The sequence below is a fragment of the Coregonus lavaretus genome, assembly GCF_964263955.1.
Source record: "Coregonus lavaretus genome assembly, chromosome: 5".
Taxonomy (NCBI): domain Eukaryota; kingdom Metazoa; phylum Chordata; class Actinopteri; order Salmoniformes; family Salmonidae; genus Coregonus; species Coregonus lavaretus.
The window spans coordinates 38,350,883-38,371,186 of record NC_139992.1 but is presented as its reverse complement, the minus strand read 5'-3'; the positions used below and the strand labels follow the sequence as shown (position 1 = coordinate 38,371,186).

The window sequence follows — 20,304 nt, the reverse complement described above, 5'->3', positions numbered from 1 at the left end:
TTGTGTATGTGTGCCATTCAGAACGGGGTATGGTAGTAGGTGCCAGGTGCACCGGTTTGAGTGTGTCAAGAACTGCAACGCTGCTGGGTTTTTCACACTCAACAGTTTCCCGTGTGTATCAAGAATGGTCCACCACCCAAAGGACATCCAGCCAACTTGACACAACTGTGCAGAGCATTGGAGTCATCCCTGTGGAACGCTTTCAACACCTTGTAGAATCCATGCCCTGACGAATTGAGGCTGTTCTGAGGGCAAAAGAGGGTGCAACTCAGCATCAGGAAGGTGTTCGTAATGTTTTGAACACTCAGTGTATTTTTAAGTATGTATGTATCATTGTGTGTAAGTGAACAGCAGTCATTGCTATCCTATTTGGGGCCTGGCCTTTGTGTTTTTGAACACTAAGTTGAACTGATGTGTATCTGTGAAGTAACAATGCCCCTACGTTCACATGTCTATGTCACATTGACATACCGGTCATAACAATCCTGTTATTACCTCCTGTCCTGTCTGACCAGTCCTGCAACGTCCCTGCACGCAAGCTTAATATACATGATCCAATCATATCACAGGCTCAGTGACGGACATACAGGCTGACCTGTTTATATGGAGGGTTGGAGAGGGGAGAAAAGAAGAGAGGAGAGGTGAAGATTACAGTAGAGGAGAGGAATGGGGTAAGCGAAAATGTAGGATCATATTTGTCATACTTCAGGGAATGATAGCTGGCAGGAGAGGAGAGGGGAGAAGACGGTGGAGTAGATTTTCATACCGTATCTGTTACCAGAGCTGAAATCAGCGGTGTACCCTCACGTACAAGGTGTTTGTTCCTGTGAGGTGGTGACCTAAAACCCAGCTTTATTATCTCTCAGACAGACCGATAGAGATATTCTCTCTACCCCCCCCTCCACGCTCCAGATTCTGTCATTTCCCCACACAGTAACATCAGCATTCCCCTGGAACCACAGAATATAGGCCACTGCTCAGAGACAAAACGGATCTGAATACAACTCTAGATGTATCAACTCTGCAAATAGGAAGATTTATAGGTGAGTTTAGCTTATTTTTTGCTGCCGTTGTTATAAGCGTTAAAGCCTTTATGGTGCTGGGTAGTTTAGCCTGGGGGACCTTGAACTTTCCTGCATTTGGTATTGTCCTTCCACTAGACTGGGACATACACTTTGAGGCCGTTCAGTTTGTCAGGCAAAGTTGTCAGGCGATTTAAAGTGGTCCGACTTGGAGGAATATATCAGCGGTGACACAGTGAGTAATTGGTTTGATTTATGGGGCCTGCCTCTCCTCCTTTTGCCTCCTCTCTCTCTCTCTCTCTCTCTCTCTCTCTCTCTCTCTCTCTCTCTCTCTCTCTCTCTCTCTCTCTCTCTCTCTCCTCTTTCTCTAAGGGCAGGGTTTGGCTCTAACAGAGATGGACTCTCATTGTGGTTGGAGTTTAAACTGCCGAACCGATAGAGCTATACAGGCTTGGCCGTTAGGCAGCTCATTCGCAGAGCAATCAGTGTCACACACACATACAGTGGGGAGAACAAGTATTTGATACACTGCCGATTTTGCAGGTTTTCCTACTTACAAAGCATGTAGAGGTCTGTAATTTCTATCATAGGTACACTTCAACTGTGAGAGACGGAATCTAAAACAAAATTCCAGAAAATCACATTGTATGATTTTTAAGTAATTAATTTGCATTTTATTGCATGACATAAGTATTTGATACATCAGAAAAGCAGAACTTAATATTTGGTACAGAAACCTTTGTTTGCAATTACAGAGATCATACGTTTCCTGTAGGTCTTGACCAGGTTTGCACACACTAAAGCAGGGATTTTGGCCCACTCCTCCATACAGACCTTCTCCAGATCCTTCAGGTTTCGGGGCTGTCGCTGGGCAATACGGACTTTCAGCTCCCTCCAAAGATATTCTATTGGGTTCAGGTCTGGAGACTTGCTAGGCCACTCCAGGACCTTGAGATGCTTCTTACGGAGCCACTCCTTAGTTGCCCTGGCTGTGTGTTTCGGGTCGTTGTCATGCTGGAAGACCCAGCCACGACCCATCTTCAATGCTCTTACTGAGGGAAGGAGGTTGTTGGCCAAGATCTCGCGATACATAGCCCCATCCATCCTCCCCTCAATACGGTGCAGTCGTCCTGTCCCCTTTGCAGAAAAGCATCCCCAAAGAATGATGTTTCCACCTCCATGCTTCACGGTTGGGATGGTGTTCTTGGGGTTGTACTCATCCTTCTTCTTCCTCCAAACACGGCGAGTTGAGTTTAGACCAAAAAGCTCTATTTCTGTCTCATCAGACCACATGACCTTCTCCCATTCCTCCTCTGGATCATCCAGATGGTCATTGGCAAACTTCAGACGGCCTGGACATGCACTGGCTTGAGCAGGGGGACCTTGCGTGCGCTGCAGGATTTTAATCCATGACGGCGTAGTGTGTTACTAATGGTTTTCTTTGAGACTGTGGTCCCAGCTCTCTTCAGGTCATTGACCAGGTCCTGCCGTGTAGTTCTGGGCTGATCCCTCACCTTCCTCATGATCATTGATGCCCCACGAGGTGAGATCTTGCATGGAGCCCCAGACCGAGGGTGATTGACCGTCATCTTGAATTTCTTCCATTTTCTAATAATTGCGCCAACAGTTGTTGCCTTCTCACCAAGCTGCTTGCCTATTGTCCTGTAGCCCATCCCAGCCTTGTGCAGGTCTACAATTTTATCCCTGATGTCCTTACACAGCTCTCTGGTCTTGGCCATTGTGGAGAGGTTGGAGTCTGTTTGATTGAGTGTGTGGACAGGTGTCTTTTATACAGGTAATGAGTTCAAACAGGTGCAGTTAATACAGGTAATGAGTGGAGAACAGGAGGGCTTCTTAAAGAAAAACTAACAGGTCTGTGAGAGCCGGAATTCTTACTGGTTGGTAGGTGATCAAATACTTATGTCATGCAATAAAATGCAAAATAATTACTTAAAAATCATACAATGTGATTTTCTAGATTTTTGTTTTAGACTCACGGTGGAAGTGTACCTATGATAACAATTACAGACCTCTACATGCTTTGTAAGTAAGAAAACCTGCAAAATCGGCAGTGTATCAAATACTTGTTCTCCCCACTGTACACACAGCTGCACCGTTTCGCCTCTTAACCCGCGCATTAATCCGACAGATTGAAGTTGAGTCCCAGCCTCATTTGTGTAGTCTTCTGGTTGTTTTTCTCATTTCCTCCTGCATCTCTCTCTCTCTCTCTTTCTCTCTCTCTCTCTCTCTATATCTCTTTCTTTCTTTCTTTCTTTCTTTCTTTCTTTCTTTCTCTCTCTCTCTCTCTCTCTATATCTCTTTCTTTCTTTCTTTCTTTCTTTCTTTCTTTCTTTCTTTCTTTCTTTCTTTCTTTCTTTCTTTCTTTCTTTCTTTCTTTCTTTCTTTCTTTCTTTCTTTCTTTCTTTCTTTCTTTCTTTCTTTCTTTCTTTCTTTCTTTCTTTCTTTCTTTCTTTCTTTCTTTCTTTCTTTCTTTCTTTCTTTCTTTCTTTCTTTCTTTCTTTCTTTCTTTCTTTCTTTCTTTCTTTCTTTCTTTCTTTCTTTCTTTCTTTCTTTCTTTCTTTCTTCCAGGCCTAAGGCTCCAGAGCAGGCTCCATCAGAGGAGAGTGACGGAGTGAAGAAGGAGCGCCCGATGAGCACCATGAGCGAGGCGTCTAACTACACAGGAGGGTCAGACTACAGCACCTACCCTGGCAGCAGCCCCGCCACACGGGTGAGAGCTCCATGTCGGCCTGTACACCCAACCCCAAATAGACCACTAGACCCATGCCCTAAGCACTAGTATAGATCTGAGAGGATTAGAAGTTGGTGTTATGCAATTATGGTGCATGTACAAGGACAGGGTTGGATTAATGTACTGTATCAATAGTGACTTGGCTAATAGGGGCCTGTGAGAGGCGAGATAGAGGTCCTAGTTCTGGGATGTTAACATTTTTACATTTTTACATTTTAGTCATTTAGCAGACGCTCTTATCCAGAGCGACTTACAGTTAGTGATTACATATTTTTTTTATACTGGCCCCCCGTGGGAATCGAACCCACAACCCTGGCGTTGCAAACGCCATGCTCTATCAACTGAGCTACATCCCTGCCGGCCATTCCCTCCCCTACCCTAGACGACGCTGGGCCAATTGTGCGCCGCCCATGAGTCTCCCGGTCGCGGCCGGCTGCGACAGAGCCTGGATTCGAACCAGGATCTCTAGTGGCACAGTTAGCACTGCGATGCAGTGCCTTAGACCACTGCGCCACTCAGGAGCAGTGGTCTAAGGTTAAGAGGAGTCTTGTGGATCTCTCCCATTTTCTCCATTAGTTAAATGTTGTGAGAACTGTATTAGTCCACAGAGAGAATCAGAACAGGGACTCTACATGAGATAATATGTGCTGGATTATCCCAGCCCTATCACAGAGAGTTACAATTCTCGAATGGTCACCAAGAGATTTTATTGTTTATAAATGCTTAATAGACCAGTGTATAAATATGCATGCTTTCATGAATTAATGATCTTTTACTTCTGCTTACACTGACCAAAAGTATAGCGTGGTGGCCTGTATTTATTAATGAGCTGTAATTATTGATGAGTTACCATAGAGCCCCACAGTGGAGGTGTCATAATACCCAGAAAATCTAGCGGTCAAACAGGAAATGGTTCCAATCATTTATCCACCATTAATTTTTCCCCATCGGGGATTTTAGAAACACTTAAAATAAGGGTTGTAATTCGTGTAGGCTTACCCTGGCGTGATGTTTTGATAACCATGTAAATCTCTCTCGGACAAGGTGATTTTTATCAATATATTCACCTGGAACCCCCCAACTACAAATACCATGATGATCTGGATTGGAACCATTACCCTTTTTGACTGCTAGGTTTTATGGGGATTATGACACACTGTGGAACTCTATTGTGGGTCCAGCTTACTCTAGCACTGTGACGAGGTGTGAATGAAGGAGTCAGGCGCAGGAGGTAAAATACAGAAGTCCAGAGTTTATTCCTTTTACATAAATCAAACGCCCAAAGCGTCAAACGAAACTATTACAAGGGAAAACATCCACCTTGGCATAAACACAGTGAATAGTAGCTCAACCGAGCTACACGCTCTCACAACAAACAATCACTCACAAAGACAAGGGGAACAGAGGGAACACTTATACACATACTAATTAGGGGAATGAGCACCAGGTTTGTGTGATTGACAAGACATGACAAGTGGAGTGATGAGAATGGGATCGGCAATAGCTAGTACTCCGGTGACGACGAACGCCGAAGCCTGCCCGAACCAGCAGGGGGGGGCAGCCTCGGTGGAAGTCGTGACAAGCACTATGCTCTGCTGCTGTAGGGATGGATAGAAGATTCTAGCATGCTGTAAATTAGTCTCTTGCTCTCTCTCTTTCTCTCTCTCTGTGTATCTGTCTCTCTCTCTCTCTCTCCCTCTCTCAGTAAAGATGTTCTTGTAGAATGGGATAGTTTAATGAGGTGAATACTGTACCTCTTCCTTCTGTTGCTTTTTATCTTTATTTGTTTATTAACACCGAAGAGCCAAATGCATGTTAACGGTCTTCACCTATATTTACTGACAGAGGAGGATATTTTGAATTAATTTGTAACTCTCCTCCTCTAATTATGCATCTTCAGAAATATATTTGTATACAGTACCAGTGAAAAGTTTGGACACACATCAAAACTATGAAATAACACATATGGAATCATGTAGTAACCAAAAAAGTGTTAAACAAATCCAAATATATTTTATATTTGCGATTCTTCAAATAGCCACCCTTTGCCTTGATGACAGCTTTGCACACTCTTGGCATTCTCTCAACCAGCTTCATGAGGTAGTCACCTGGAATACATTTCAATTAACAGGTGTGCCTTCTTAAAAGTTAATTTGTGGAATTTATTTAAACAACATCTCAATTGGGATTAGGTCTGTAATTTGACTAAGCCATTACAAAACTTCAAATGTGTTGCTTTTTAACCGTTTTCATGTAGACTTGATTGTGTGTTTTGGATCATTGTCTTGCGGCATGACCCAGCTGCACTTCAGCTTCAGTTCACAGACGGATGGCCTGACATTCTCCTGTAGAATTCTCTGATACAGAGCAGAATTCATGGTTCCTTCTATTAAGGCAAGTCTTCCAGGTCCTGAGGCAGCAAAGCATCCTCAAACCATCACACTACCCCACCATGCTTGACCGTTGGTATGAGGTTCTTACTGTGAAATGCAGTGTTTGGTTTTCGCCAGACGTAATGGGACCCATCTCGTCCAAAAAGTTGACTCAAGTTTGCCAAAAAGCACCTGGAAGATCATCAAGACTCTTGGCAGAATGTTCTATGGACAGATGACTCAAAAGTCTAACTTTTTGACGACATGGGTCCCATTATGCCTGCGAAAACCAAACACTGCATTCCACAGTAAGAACCTTATACCAACGGTCAAGCATGGTGGTGGTAGTGTGATGGTTTGGGGATTATTTGATCTGAAGCTGAAGCGCAGCTGGTTCATGCAGCAAGACAATGATCCAAAACACACAAACAAGGCTACATAAAAATGGTTAAAAAGAAACAAATTAGAAGTTTTGGAACGGCCTAGTCAAAGTCCTGACCTAATCCCAATTGAGATGTTGCGGCAGGACTTGAAACAAGCAGTTCATGCTTGAAAACCCACAAATGTCGCTGAGTTAAAGAAGTTCTGCATGCTAGAGTGGGCAAAAATTCCTCCACAGCGATTTGAGAGACTGATCAACAACTACAGGAAGCATTTCCTTGCAGTCATTGCAGCTGAGGTGGCACAACCAGTTATTAAGTGTAAGGGGGCAATTACTTTTTCACACAGGGGAATTGGGTGTTGCATAACTGTTACCTAAATAAATAAAATGAGTATAATTTTTTGTTATTTGTAAACTCTAGTTCCCTTTATCTAATATTAGGTTTTGGTTGAAGATCTGATAACATTCAGTATCAAAAATAAAGAAAATCAGAAAGGGGGCAAATACTTTTTCACGGCACTGTATATTAATTATTTTACATACAGTATACTGACGATTTGTCCATTTACATTTTCAGCCTTCGAGGTCTTCCAAAAAGGTCCATAACTTCGGCAAGAGGTCCAACTCTATTAAGAGGAACCCCAATGCCCCGGCGGTCAAGAGCAACTGGCTTTACAAACAGGTATTGGAAAGTTGTACATCGTTTGTATTTCCCAGTATAGAAGAACTTGACTAAATTACTTCTTCATTGCAATTTACTCTTAAAATGGTCTACAGAATAGCAGAACCTGAGCAAATCAAATGGCTGATTGCAGTGTGTATGGCAATGAGTGGTTGTTGGTGGAAGTGTGCAGCGTACACAGCCTTCCGCAGTGGGTTGATGAGAGTCTGTGCGACAGGGCTTTGTGGGGATAGCCACCTGCACATGCACACACACGTGTACACACACAAACACGCACACAGACACTCAAAGGGAACTCGACAATCTCATAGGGGTTTAATTACAGCTGCAATAATGGACACATGCAGATCTCTTCAGCAGCAGCGGTCAGCTGTGTAGCATCACACACACACACACGTCTGTTATGTTATCCAGTTATCTATATAACAGGGACATCCTCATCCTCATTCACATTCAGAAAGAGACACATTCACTTTGAATCTGTATTCCCAGACAGTGAATTTTAATCAGATTGGTTTTGGGGAGAGTTTGACCTCATCTCTTGTTATCTGGCAATTGTATTCAATCTAAATGTTGATGCATCATTTTGTCATTCTCATTTAAATAGCCTGAGTCCTTTGTTTTAGTTATTACTGATAAGGTGGCCTGGTCCCTCAAGCAAAGTGACAATCATCCTTGATTGGATGTACATTTCTCTCTTTCTTTCTCTCTCTCTCTCTCTCTCTCTCTCTCTCTCTCTCTCTCTCTCTCTCTCTCTCTCTCTCTCTCTCTCTCTCTCTCGATTAATCAGGTCACTTTACAGACTAGCTCGACCAACCTTGTGGTGGCTGGGCTATTTTGCTCATTATCTTTTGACCTGTACAGTGCAACTTTAGCATTTCCTCTCACTCCCCAAGCTCTGGCTGTGGGTCAATTTGTCAATGTGTCTTAAGATCCCCTAGCGCCCACCCACCCACACACACACTCACTCACTCATTAAGAACAATCAACAATAGCATCACTCAGTTTCCAACTAGAGTTGAACTGTTGTCAATAACCTTTCTCCTTCCCTCTCTACAATGCTAAATTCCCCTTTAAAAGCTGCATTGATTCTCTCTCGAAAGACTTGCCTTTTCTCCTTCTCAAACCTGACAACCAAAGCCTTCTCTTAAAGGATAAATATTTTATTTAAGATGGCAAGGCTTTTCTTTTATGCCTTTGTACTCCTACTCATGCATCAAAAGAAGCTGAATATAAAGACAAGAAAAACAACAAAGCAGTATTAGATTATTTATGTTATGAATAAAAAAGAAAGGCGACGTTGGAAGAGAAGCCATTATTGTTACAGAGAAAAGTATGGAGCACATTATCTAGAGAGTAAAGCTGACTAAAGCATGCACACACACACACACACAGCTATAAAAACAGAAAGGGGAAACTTGTCTGGGAGTTATTAAGAGATAAAGAGGGCCAATTTGCTTCAGTGGGAGGAGATAGCTGTGGTTAATTAAACCGTCTGGGATCAGAGGGAGTGTGTACGTTGCTTCCTGAACTCCGTGACAGTCTTGGGTTTGGCCACTCAGATCCGGAGGGACAGCAGGGTGTGCAGGATTTTGTTCTAGCCCAGCTCTACTTACGCACCTAATTCAACCAATCAAGGTAGGTCTAGATGAAAAGCAAGGGCAGCCTATAGGTATCCAGGACCAGGATTGAGGAACACTGCTCTATGCACTAGATTTGATAGCAAATGCTTGAATAGATGTAAGCAATATGGCAATTGTCAAAAGTCTCACCTAGCTTATCAGAGGGCAAGGAAGAGCTACTACCAAATGTTTTGCTCTGTCTCAGTATCTGACTGATGTCTCCTATCTTGTGTTTCCCTGTAGGACAGCACAGGGATGAAGCTATGGAAGAAGAGGTGGTTTGTGCTGTCTGACATGTGCCTGTTTTACTACAGAGGTGAGACACATACACACACACACACACTCAAAACACAACACACGATCAAAGTCTGAGTATAGGACATCTACCAGGTGCTAGCAGTAAAGTGCAAACGTATTTGCTGCAGACGTAGACATAACCCAATTCTCCCAGGTTTCAGAGAGTTTCATTTCCATAAATTGTTCAATTAAACGGTCCCGGAGTGCAATCAGCTAGCTCTTTCATGACATGCCCAGAGGGGAATTTCATGTGTATTGGCAAACCAACAGACGAGAGAAGAGTTCTTAAGAGTGTTGAAGTGCTATGCTTTCTGATAACAACATCTATCTCTCTCTCACTCTCTTATCTTTTTCACTCACTTCATTTTAAGTTAAGTGCTGTCTGTCAATGAGTTTTCAGAGGAAAGGTTTTGACTAGGAATTGTGTCTATCTGAAGGCAGGAATGAAAGATGGTGTTGGGGGAATGTGAATGACCCTGTCCGATTGACTGATGGTTCTGATCTGGTCAGGATCTCTGTCGCCACATAATTATCAAATCAAAACATATCAACACATCGCTTAAAGGTTAAGGTCACCGTGCTTCTCCTTTGTAGAATCTAGTGAACCCCATTCAAATCAAATCACATCTTATTGTTCACATGCGCCGAATACAACAGGTGTAGTAGACTTGAGAGTGCAATGCTTACTTACGAGCCCATTCCCAACAGTGCAGTTAAAAAGGAAGACAAATATTTGCTAAATAAAAAGGAAATAGTAACACAATAAAAACAATAATGAGGCTATATAGGGTGAATATGCAGGGGTACGAAGTAGGTCATTGAGGTAATACAGTATGTACATGTGGGTAGAGGAGCTGCTTTCAGAAGAAGAAGGAAGTGCTGCTTTCAGAAGAAGGAGGTGCTGCGTTCTCATTTCATCTTCTCTGTCTCTCTCCCTCTCCCCTCAGTTAATAATGCAGCAGCAGTAGAGAGAGAGAGGCAGACGCAGGGATGGAGTGCTGCAGGGAATTCTGCTGTACTTGCCTGTTTAAAGTAAACCCTGAAGCTCTGTTGGTTTTGCTGCAGTCATGCTGCACTCTACAGATGGTGTGTTACAACCCAGCTGTACGTAATGCTCTGAGCAGTAGAGGGATTGATTCCATCATTGTTTACTTGTCTGTCTTTGATGCAGTAGTATCACGGTTGAACGCTATCACACCCAAGTTAGTGTGTTTGTTTACCAAGTTGCACTGTTAGGATTCAATTTGACTGTGAAATGATAGATGATTGGCAAAGCGGCCTGAGGAGAAACGTTTTTGTTCTTCTGTCTGTTTTGGGTACCCTACTGTGTAACATGCTGTAAGCCCGGGATTTGGTGGTTCTTAGTGAAAAAATAAAGTGAATGTCCCGCCATGCTCAACCCTCCCTGCCATGCTTTGATAAACTCCAGCTTAAGTGATCCTATCTGAGACAGTTAGCCCACCTAGACCAAAGATAAAGGTGCCTACGAAGTTCTGACGCATTTTGTGTCCGGTACAGTCTGTGTCCTGTTAGCAGCTTGCCGAGCCATCACACCCTGTCCAAAGATAAAGGTGCCTACAAAGTTCTGACGCATTCTGTGTCCGGTACATCCTGTGTCCTGTTAGCAGCTTGTCGAGCCATCACACCCTGTCCAAAGATAAAGGTGCCTACAAAGTTCTGACGCATTCTGTGTCCGGTACATCCTGTGTCCACTATCCTGTTAGAATGCTGATAGTTCCCCTCCTCTGATCTCTCCCGACTTTCCCCCACCAGATGGACCATAATGTACTATTCCAAAGCCTGTATCAACATTATAAACCATATCTGACTATTCTTCTTCTCTGTCCTGTAGATGAGAAGGAGGAGGGTATCCTGGGTAGTATCCTGCTGCCCAGCTTCCACATCTCCATGCTGTCTGTCGACGACCACATCAGCAGGAAATACGCCTTCAAGGTCAGTACTGTACACACACAGTCCTATAAAGGACGCCGCGCTTCCGCACGTAGACGTCCTAGGTGGTTGCAATGCGGAGCCCGAAAAATTACTTGGGGAAATCTTTTTAGGGGGGTACTTGTTTCCGAAAATCCTGTTACTGAAGGCAAATCTATAATCCTTAACTCCTTGTCCGTTGGTCCGGATTGTATAATGTGTGGATATCTGTATAGAAAGTGTCTGAATCTAAATTTTCTCCAAACCGGCACCTATAACCCGACTGTGACAGTGGTAGGCTACGCGGAACCACGTCTTCCCACTATCTACCACAGCAGAGTTATTGCTTTTTGTAGTGAGTTATTGTAGTGCTATGTATCAACAGCCATTGTCAGACAATCTAATATGGGTAGGAAGTTATGATGTGCTTCGATTGGTCCCCCCGCCCACTCCGCTTCCTTCCATTGAAAGTGAATGGCTTCCGTTATTTCACCGCGCTATGCTGCTTTGTAGTATAAACACACTAACACACACACTTCTCTTCGCTTTTGGTCTTTCCTTTCAGAGAATCTCTGAAAATGCTTTTGTATATGGAGAGCTCTTTATGTGTAGATCCATGATAAAGTCAAATTATTTTCTAGTCTCGGTAGGCAATAGGAGCAAGATGGACAGAGAGAAAATACTGAAAGAGAGACACAATGCTATATCCACCTTCTGAGCATGTTAGCCTCACATACTCTTTCACACAAGTCATCACTGTAAGCGCTGATTCACTCCTACACATTGACGCCATCTATAACACAGTAACAAACCCATCCGTTCCCAAATGGCACCCTATTCCCTATATACAGTGAGGGAAAAAAGTATTTGATCCCCTGCTGATTTTGTACGTTTTCCCACTGACAAAGACATGATCAGTCTATAATTTTAATGGTAGGTTTATTTGAACAGTGAGAGACAGGATAACAACAAAAAAATCCAGAAAAACGCATGTACATATTTTTGCATTTTAATGAGGGAAATAAGTATTTGACCCCTCTGCAAAACATGACTTAGTACTTTGTGGCAAAACCCTTGTTGGCAATCACAGAGGTCAGACGTTTCTTGTAGTTGGTCACCAGGTTTGCACACATCTCAGGAGGGATTTTGTCCCACTCCTCTTTGCAGATCTTCTCCAAGTCATTAAGGTTTCTGTCACGATCGTCGGGAACAGAGGACCAAGGCGCAGCGTTGAAGGCAAACATATTTATTAATTGATGATCACGAACAAAAACAACAAACGATAACGTGACGTCCACGGTCTAACTCAAACCACACTGGAACAAGATCCCACAACCACTGTGGGAAAACAGCCTGTCTAAATGTGGTTCCCAATCAGAGACAACCAGCAACAGCTGACACTCGTTGCCTCTGATTGAGAACCACTCTGGCCAACATAGAAATTCAACAACTAGAATATCCAAAGGAAACTCACACCCTGGCTCAACATACAAGTGTCCCCAGGGCGTGACAGTTTCGAGCCTGACGTTTGGCAACTCGAACCTTCAGCTCCCTCCACAGATTTTCTATGGGATTAAGGTCTGGAGACTGGCTAGGCCACTCCAGGACCGTAATGTGCTTCTTCTTGAGCCACTCCTTTGTTGCCTTGGCCGTGTGTTTTGGGTCATTGTCATGCTGGAATACCCATCCACAACCCATTTTCCCTCATTAAAATGCAAATCAATTTATAACATTTTTGACATGCGATTTTCTGGATTTTTTTGTTGTTATTCTGTCTCTCACTGTTCAAATAAACCTCCTATTAAAATTATAGACTGATCATTTCTTTGTCAGTGGGCAAACTTACAAAATCAGCAGGGGATCAAATACTTTTTTCCCTCACTGTAGTACACCAGCCCCGGTCGAAAGTAGTGCACTATACAGGGAATAGGGTGCCAATTGGGACACAGCCTTAGTGCCAGTTCTCTGCCTCTGCAGCAGGAAACAAGAGTAGTACTCAGCTTGGAGTGTCTCCCTGTCGCTCATATTTATGGTCCCAAGCCTTAGCATAGGTAATTAAAGTTAGCTACACAGCCTTGGAGTGGTAGGGATGCACACACACATTCACGCTCAGACACACAGGCGCGTGTGCAGTGTGCACACACACACAGACAGATGCACGCACACACACACCTCTTCCAAAGAAGGTGATGTAAACACTCCCTGCAGTCTTGCCAAGGTCACCCCTCACACTCCTCTGTCTTACAAACTCTCCCTCTCTCCCACCCTCTCTCTCTCTCTCTCTCCCTGCTAGGCGACCCACTCCAACATGAGGACATACTACTTCTGCACAGACACGGCCAAAGACATGGAGTCCTGGATGAAAGTGATGACGGATGCAGCCATGGTCCACATAGAGCCGATCAGGAGGTGGGCAGACCCAGAGAGAACCGCCCACAAACCCAAATCCCTTCTATAGTAACCAGACTTGATTGCTTGACCTATGGCATTTAAGCTACCAACTGAACCGTGTAATCTACCAACAGTGATTGCATTTGTTTTGTAAGCAAACTGACAGCCGTGAGTGACTGCAGTATTTCTTGCAGAAGCGAGAAATCGCATCAATTTAGAAGACAATTACCAGATGTTGTGTTGAAGATGCATAGCTGGGAACAAGAAGCTATAGCTTAAGGGTTATACAGCACAGCAATGGTTTCCATCTTCACTGCCTCCAGTCAAACTTACTTTCTTTCTTCTGTTGATGTGGCACATCAGAGGCAACAAAATCGAAGCCTTAGTTCTTCTTGCTTCTGCACTTCACACTCAATACAACAAAATACCTTTAGTGCTGTTGGTAATTGCAGAGTTTTAGCTGCGAGCTGTTTGTGAAGGCTTATCGACATGGGCATTCAATGATTTATACTCTGGAGAGACTCAGACCGTAACACCGACTCTTCACAGTCCTGTAAGCACAGCACACCAGCAGTCCTATCTTCATCATTGTGGTATGATGCTGTGGAGGTATGTCTGTATGTCTGCACAAGTTACTTCAGCACTGCTCTCATCTTAAAGGGATGATGTGTGGCACAAACACACACTCAGGCCACTGCGTGCTTTAATTACACAGAACTACTGTGTCTGTGAACTCCAGAGCCAAAGTCTGGCAATAGAAATTGGAAATACTGCCATTACTGTACCTTTACCTCACTGAGAAATACTAGGAAAACCCCAGGTAGAAATACATAGAGGTACTTGAGCATTAGATTAGCAGTCCCAAGTGGCCGTCACTGTGACTTGTCCCTGAGTGCAGTAGGCGGTAAAGGACTGCGGCTAGCCTAGAATTGAGCCATTTACCCCTGGATTACCAGACCTGTTAATGGCCTTTCTGTAACAGCAGTGGATGGCTGCTCTGTCAAAGTAGCCATGTCTCACTGAGCCCTCAGAGTGCTGTGGGCGGACAGTGATGTTTTAAAAACCTCTCACTTTTCTTCCTCTTCTCCTCTCTGGTCCCCCTAGGCAGGCAGGCAAGCAGGCAGGCAGGCAGGCAGGCAGGCAGGCAGGCAGTCAGGCAGGCAGTCAGGCAGGTTGGAGGAGAGGAGAGGAGAGGTAGCGGTAGAGCCATAAGCCTGACACCCACACAGCAGGAGTCCATTGTTGGAATGTGAAGATATGTTTTGCCTGGTAATGGCTTATTGGTGACATTGTTCTTTATCTTCATCTTTTGATCATTCTTCTGTCTTTTTTTCCTTTCTCTTACCGTTTCCAATCCCTCTCTCATTCTCTCCCTCCTTTTCTCTTGTCCATCACTCTCTCTCCCTCACTTCTCTCTCTCTCTCTCCCTCCTCTCTCTCTCCCTCTCTCTCTCTCTCTCTCTCTCTCTCTCTCACTCTCTCCCAGACTGGAGAAGTTGAAGGTGGACCGCGGCGGTCCCCAGGAGGTGAACAACATCCTGAACCACAACCGGGTGCTGACCCGACCGGAGATCCAGAACAACGAGAGGAACCGTGAGCCGCGCCAGCCCTCCCTCACCCGCAGCATGGACCGCACGGACGGGGACAGGAAACACAAAGACCCCGAGAAACACAACACCCTCCAGAGAGAGAGGGAACGCTACACCCTGCAGAAAGACGGAGAGAGATACTCCCTTCAGAAAGACGGGGTGAGCTACACGCTACAGAGAGACGGAGAGAGGTACCTGTTGCAGAAAGACGGAGAGAGGTACGCCCTGCAAAAAGACGGGGAGCGGTATTCCTTGCAGAAAGATGGAAGCGAACGATATGCTGTGCAGAAAGATGTTCAGATGGAGAAATACGCACCTCAGAAAGACGGGGAGAAGTACTTGGTACAGAAAGATGGAGAGAGATATGCACTGCAAAAAGAAGGCGAGAGATACACCCTCCAGAAAGATGGACAGAAATACAACCTCCAGAAAGGGGTAGAGAGACAGGCGTCTATGACTGAGAAAGATTGGTCAGATCGTTATGGGACCCTTGATGAAAGACAGAAGTATAAAACCCTACGGGAAGGGAGTAAGTGTGGTACCCTGAGGGATGGAGATAAGTATGGGACACTCGATAAGTATGGTACCCTTAGGGAAGTGGATAAGTATGGAACCCTCCGTGAAGGGAACAAGTATGGATTCCAGAGGGATGGCAGTGCTGAGAGGCCTCTGACTAAGATCAACAGCATCAAGCTCCAACCAGCCCAGGCAGCAGCCATCGCAGCAGCAGTTACAGCCTCCCGCCAAGGCCAGGCCTCCCAGCACATGGCCCCACCACAGATCAATGGCTCTGGGGAGCGGGCTGGAGACCACAGCCCAGGGGAGGTGGTAGGTACGCTGGGGAGAGGATCAGGAAAGACCCAGGACCCGCCTCAGAACCAGACCCAGATCCAGCAGGCCCAGGAGCCAGAGAAGAGTCTGACCAGAACCAACTCCATGAAGCAGCTGGAGAACTGGGTTAGGACCCAGAGAACACAAGAGGATGACGATACCAGGAGGTAAAGGGGTGTGTGTGTGTGTGTCTGTCTGTCTGTCTGTCTGTCTGTCTGTCTGTCTGTCTGTCTGTCTGCATGTGTGCGTGTTTTGGGGTGGTGTGTGTGTGTGTTGGGGTTGGTTGTGTTTCTGTCTGTCTACCTTTATTGGTCTGTACATACCCATGTCTCTCTGAAATCTGTTACTGTTCTCTCAGATAGTGCAAACTCATTGTCAAAGCAAACCACCTCGGTGTGTCTGCAGTGCACTCTGTCAGTGAGTCAGCCAGCCATCTAGAGTTTAGGTTGTCTCTCTAACAGCACCGGACAGCCAGAGACATAGAAATAAAAAAACATCCATATCTCCCAGACCTCTTTATCTTGACCATACCCCTCTCTCTCTCTCTCTCCTTCCTTCCTCTCTCCCTCTCTCTCTTCCTCTCTCTCTTCCTCTCTCTCTCTCTCGCCTCTTTCACTGTCTCTCTCTCTCGCCTCTTTCACTGTCTCTGCTCAGTGCTCTAGCATCCCTGGCCTGGGGTTACCCGCGAGAGCAAAAAGCTTTTCATGTCACCGATGTATGTCGCTGTCAGGGATCATACACTCATTTTGCTGGGCTTGTTTGAGAACAGGAGCGAGGGAATGTTTGCTCCCTGTCTCTTCACTCTCCTCCTCTCCTCCTCCCATTCCTTTAGATGAATAAGTTATGGACCTGTGTCCCTGTTACTGCTCAGTGCTCCTACTGCATCATTATCAGTCCTCTATAACAGCCGAGGGAATAGGAGGGAAACTTCCTGCTGACATGTTTTGGATGCGTCTCAAATGGCTCCCTATTCCCTATGTAGTGCACTCCTTTTGACAAGGGCCAATAGGGCTCTGGTCAAAAGTAGTGCTCTACATAGGGAATAGGGTGCCATTTGGGATGCATTCTTTATCAGGGTGTAAATACTGATTCCCTCTCTGGCCTCTCTGTGTTATCCCAACAATCAGGTGTTCTCTCGTATCCAATTCCCTTTGACGGAGAAAGTGTGTGCATAGCCATAGCAGCACAAAGCAAACGCTCGGTCCCAAGCTTCTATTTGAACTGTGGGCTCAGGGTGAGATATTAAAACTGTTGTACTGTGTGGAATATAGATCAATGAAATCCATATGCATTGCACCTAGTACAGGACTTTATTATGATGTATTTGAAGATGGCTGTCCAGTGAAGGTACTGGCTATAGCTCACTAGGCTCTACTGATGACCTATGTGCCTGTGTTTGTAGAACATAAGCTATGGATGTAAACTTTATGCCCCTGTGCTTGTATGCTATTGGCTGTGTTTGAGGTTCTGCCCTCTTTACCACTGAACTCTCTCTGTCCCTACTCTAGCTGTGAATTTACTGTACTAGGCCAATATTAGGAGGCCAGACATTCAGCCTGCAGCCTCTACTATAGCCTAGTCTCAGAGCCAGCGAGAATACAGATTAGAGCCAGCGCCCTACTTTCCCTTTTCCCTCCCCATTAAACTGCATTTGTTTACGGCAATTAATCCTCTGAAAAGAGGAAGGACTCTGATGCTAAACAGCACAAACAAAGGACTGGTTCAAATGAGCCCCCTGTTCTTTTAATGTCCCCTGTCTCTTTTAGCTTACTGTTGTAATGGCAAATGGACTCTTACCATGCAGTTGTAGTAGGCCTATATACTGTCAGACTATGTCTCATCCTCAAGGGGATATGTTTTTATTTATCGTATACAGGCTAGTTTCTGGATACGATTTTGAGACTTCATAAAGGTCGTTGGTGTCTTTGTGTCTGATACTTAGTCTTGTTAATAAGTACAGTCACTCCACTGGAATGTACAGTGACTTATTAGCTAGAAAGTACTGTACATTCGGCGAATCAGTGACTCATATTAACACTAGTAGCCAATCAGATCTTACTGTAATGAGGTCATGACCTATCCATGCTCCTCCTCTCCTGATAAAGACCTGAGTGTGTCTGTGATATGGTAATGACCCAGCCATTCATTGTGTCTCCTAGGTATATAAAGGAAAGGTAAAGTTAAAGCTGGGACTTATTAGCATAATGCTTTAATTAGATAAACACACAGGTAATTAGCGGTGGCAGGTAGTCTAGCGGTTAAGAGCATTGGGCCAGTAACCGAAAGGTCGATGGTTCGATTCCCTGAGCCAACTAGGTGAAAAATCTGTCTGTGCCCTTGAGCAGAGCACTTAACCCTAATTGGTCCTGTAAGTCACTTTGGATAAGAGCGTCTGCTTAATGACTAAAATGTAAATGTAGGTAATTCATATTCTCAACCGGCGGGTAGAGCATGTTTTGCATACCGACCCAAATTTAGCATGCCGGTCCAAAAATCTAAAAAAAATGTTAAGAATCGCCGGTTCACATTTTTTTATGCTCATATTACATTATTTCTACCTACCGAAAAAAAAATATATATATTTTGTGACAACAGTGTCGAACTATATATAACTGTGTTGGCAGTCATTGATCTACAAGTAATTTTGCAAGCCGAACAACCCCCTGGCAAAATCAGTAGCCTAGTCAAACCTTGCACTGTGCCCAGCTTCGCGCGCTGACCAACGCGAGGTAGACGGCCTGTTCCTGATCTTACACATCTGTGCGCCACCTTCAGCAAGCAAATGCTAAAATGGCTTGCTTGATATTAGGCTTTATTAGTTGAGTGACAACCTATGTAATTTGCTAGTTTATTGTTATTTATTCGCTGTTGAAAATTGTGTAAAGGTAAACCTGAAACACAACTCTCATCTGGCTATACAGTGGGGGAAAAAAGTATTTAGTCAGCCACCAATTGTGCATGTTCTCCCACTTAAAAAGATGAGAGAGGCCTGTAATTTTCATCATAGGTACACGTCAACTATGACAGACAAAATGAGGGAAAAAAATCCAGAAAATCACATTGTAGGATTTTTAATAAATTTATTTGCAAATTATGGTGGAAAATAAGTATTTGGTCAATAACAAAAGTTTCTCAATACTTTGTTATATACCCTTTGTTGGCAATGACACAGGTCAAACGTTTTCTGTAAGTCTTCACAAGGTTTTCACACACTGTTGCTGGTATTTTGGCCCATTCCTCCATGCAGATCTCCTCTAGAGCAGTGATGTTTTGGGGCTGTCGCTGGGCAACACAGACTTTCAACTCCCTCCAAAGATTTTCTATGGGGTTGAGATCTGGAGACTGGCTAGACCACTCCAGGACCTTGAAATGCTTCTTACGAAGCCACTCCTTCGTTGCCCGGGCGGTGTGTTTGGGATCATTGTCATGCTGAAAGACCCAGCCACGTTTCATCTTCAATGCCCTTGCTGATGGAAGGAGGTTTTCACTCAAAATCTCACGATACATGGCCCCATTCATTCTTTCCTTTACACGGATCAGTCGTCCTGGTCCCTTTGCAGAAAAACAGCCCCAAAGCATGATGTTTCCACCCCCATGCTTCACAGTAGGTATGGTGTTCTTTGGATGCAACTCAGCATTCTTTGTCCTCCAAACACGACGAGTTGAGTTTTTACCAAAAAGTTATATTTTGGTTTCATCTGACCATATGACATTCTCCCAATCCTCTTCTGGATCATCCAAATGCACTCTAGCAAACTTCAGACGGGCCTGGACATGTACTGGCTTAAGCAGGGGGACACGTCTGGCACTGCAGGATTTGAGTCCCTGGCGGCGTAGTGTGTTACTGATGGTAGGCTTTGTTACTTTGGTCCCAGCTCTCTGCAGGTCATTCACTAGGTCCCCGCGTGTGGTTCTGGGATTTTTGCTCACTGTTCTTGTGATCATTTTGACCCCACGGGGTGAGATCTTGCGTGGAGCCCCAGATCGAGGGAGATCATCAGTGGTCTTGTATGTCTTCCATTTCCTAATAATTGCTCCCACAGTTGATTTCTTCAAACCAAGCTGCTTACCTATTGCAGATTCAGTCTTCCCAGCCTGGTGCAGGTCTAGAATTTTGTTTCTGGTGTCCTTTGACAGCTCTTTGGTCTTGGCCATAGTGGAGTTTGGAGTGTGACTGTTTGAGGTTGTGGACAGGTGTCTTTTATACTGATAACAAGTTCAAACAGGTGCCATTAATACAGGTAACGAGTGGAGGACAGAGGAGCCTCTTAAAGAAGAAGTTACAGGTCTGTGAGAGCCAGAAATCTTGCTTGTTTGTAGGTGACCAAATACTTATTTTCCACCATAATTAGCAAATAAATTCATAAAAAATCCTACAATGTGATTTTCTGGATTTTTTTTTTCTCAATTTGTCTGTCATAGTTGACGTGTACCTA

General features: G+C 44.5%; 1 protein-coding gene across 1 annotated transcript in view; it reads left to right on the top strand.

Moving 5' to 3' along the window:
• LOC311129248 (pleckstrin homology domain-containing family A member 5-like) overlaps positions 1-20,304 on the top strand; it is a gene marked incomplete at both ends in the record, with an annotated part of 68,714 nt that overhangs the window by 31,743 nt on the left and 16,667 nt on the right. Inside the window, 6 exons of the mRNA XM_084161544.1 lie at positions 3,612-3,753; positions 7,106-7,210; positions 9,076-9,148; positions 10,982-11,082; positions 13,352-13,467; positions 14,935-16,035. Coding sequence (XP_084017670.1) covers positions 3,612-3,753; positions 7,106-7,210; positions 9,076-9,148; positions 10,982-11,082; positions 13,352-13,467; positions 14,935-16,035 — 1,638 coding nt within the window. The remainder of the gene's footprint in view (positions 1-3,611; positions 3,754-7,105; positions 7,211-9,075; positions 9,149-10,981; positions 11,083-13,351; positions 13,468-14,934; positions 16,036-20,304) is intronic.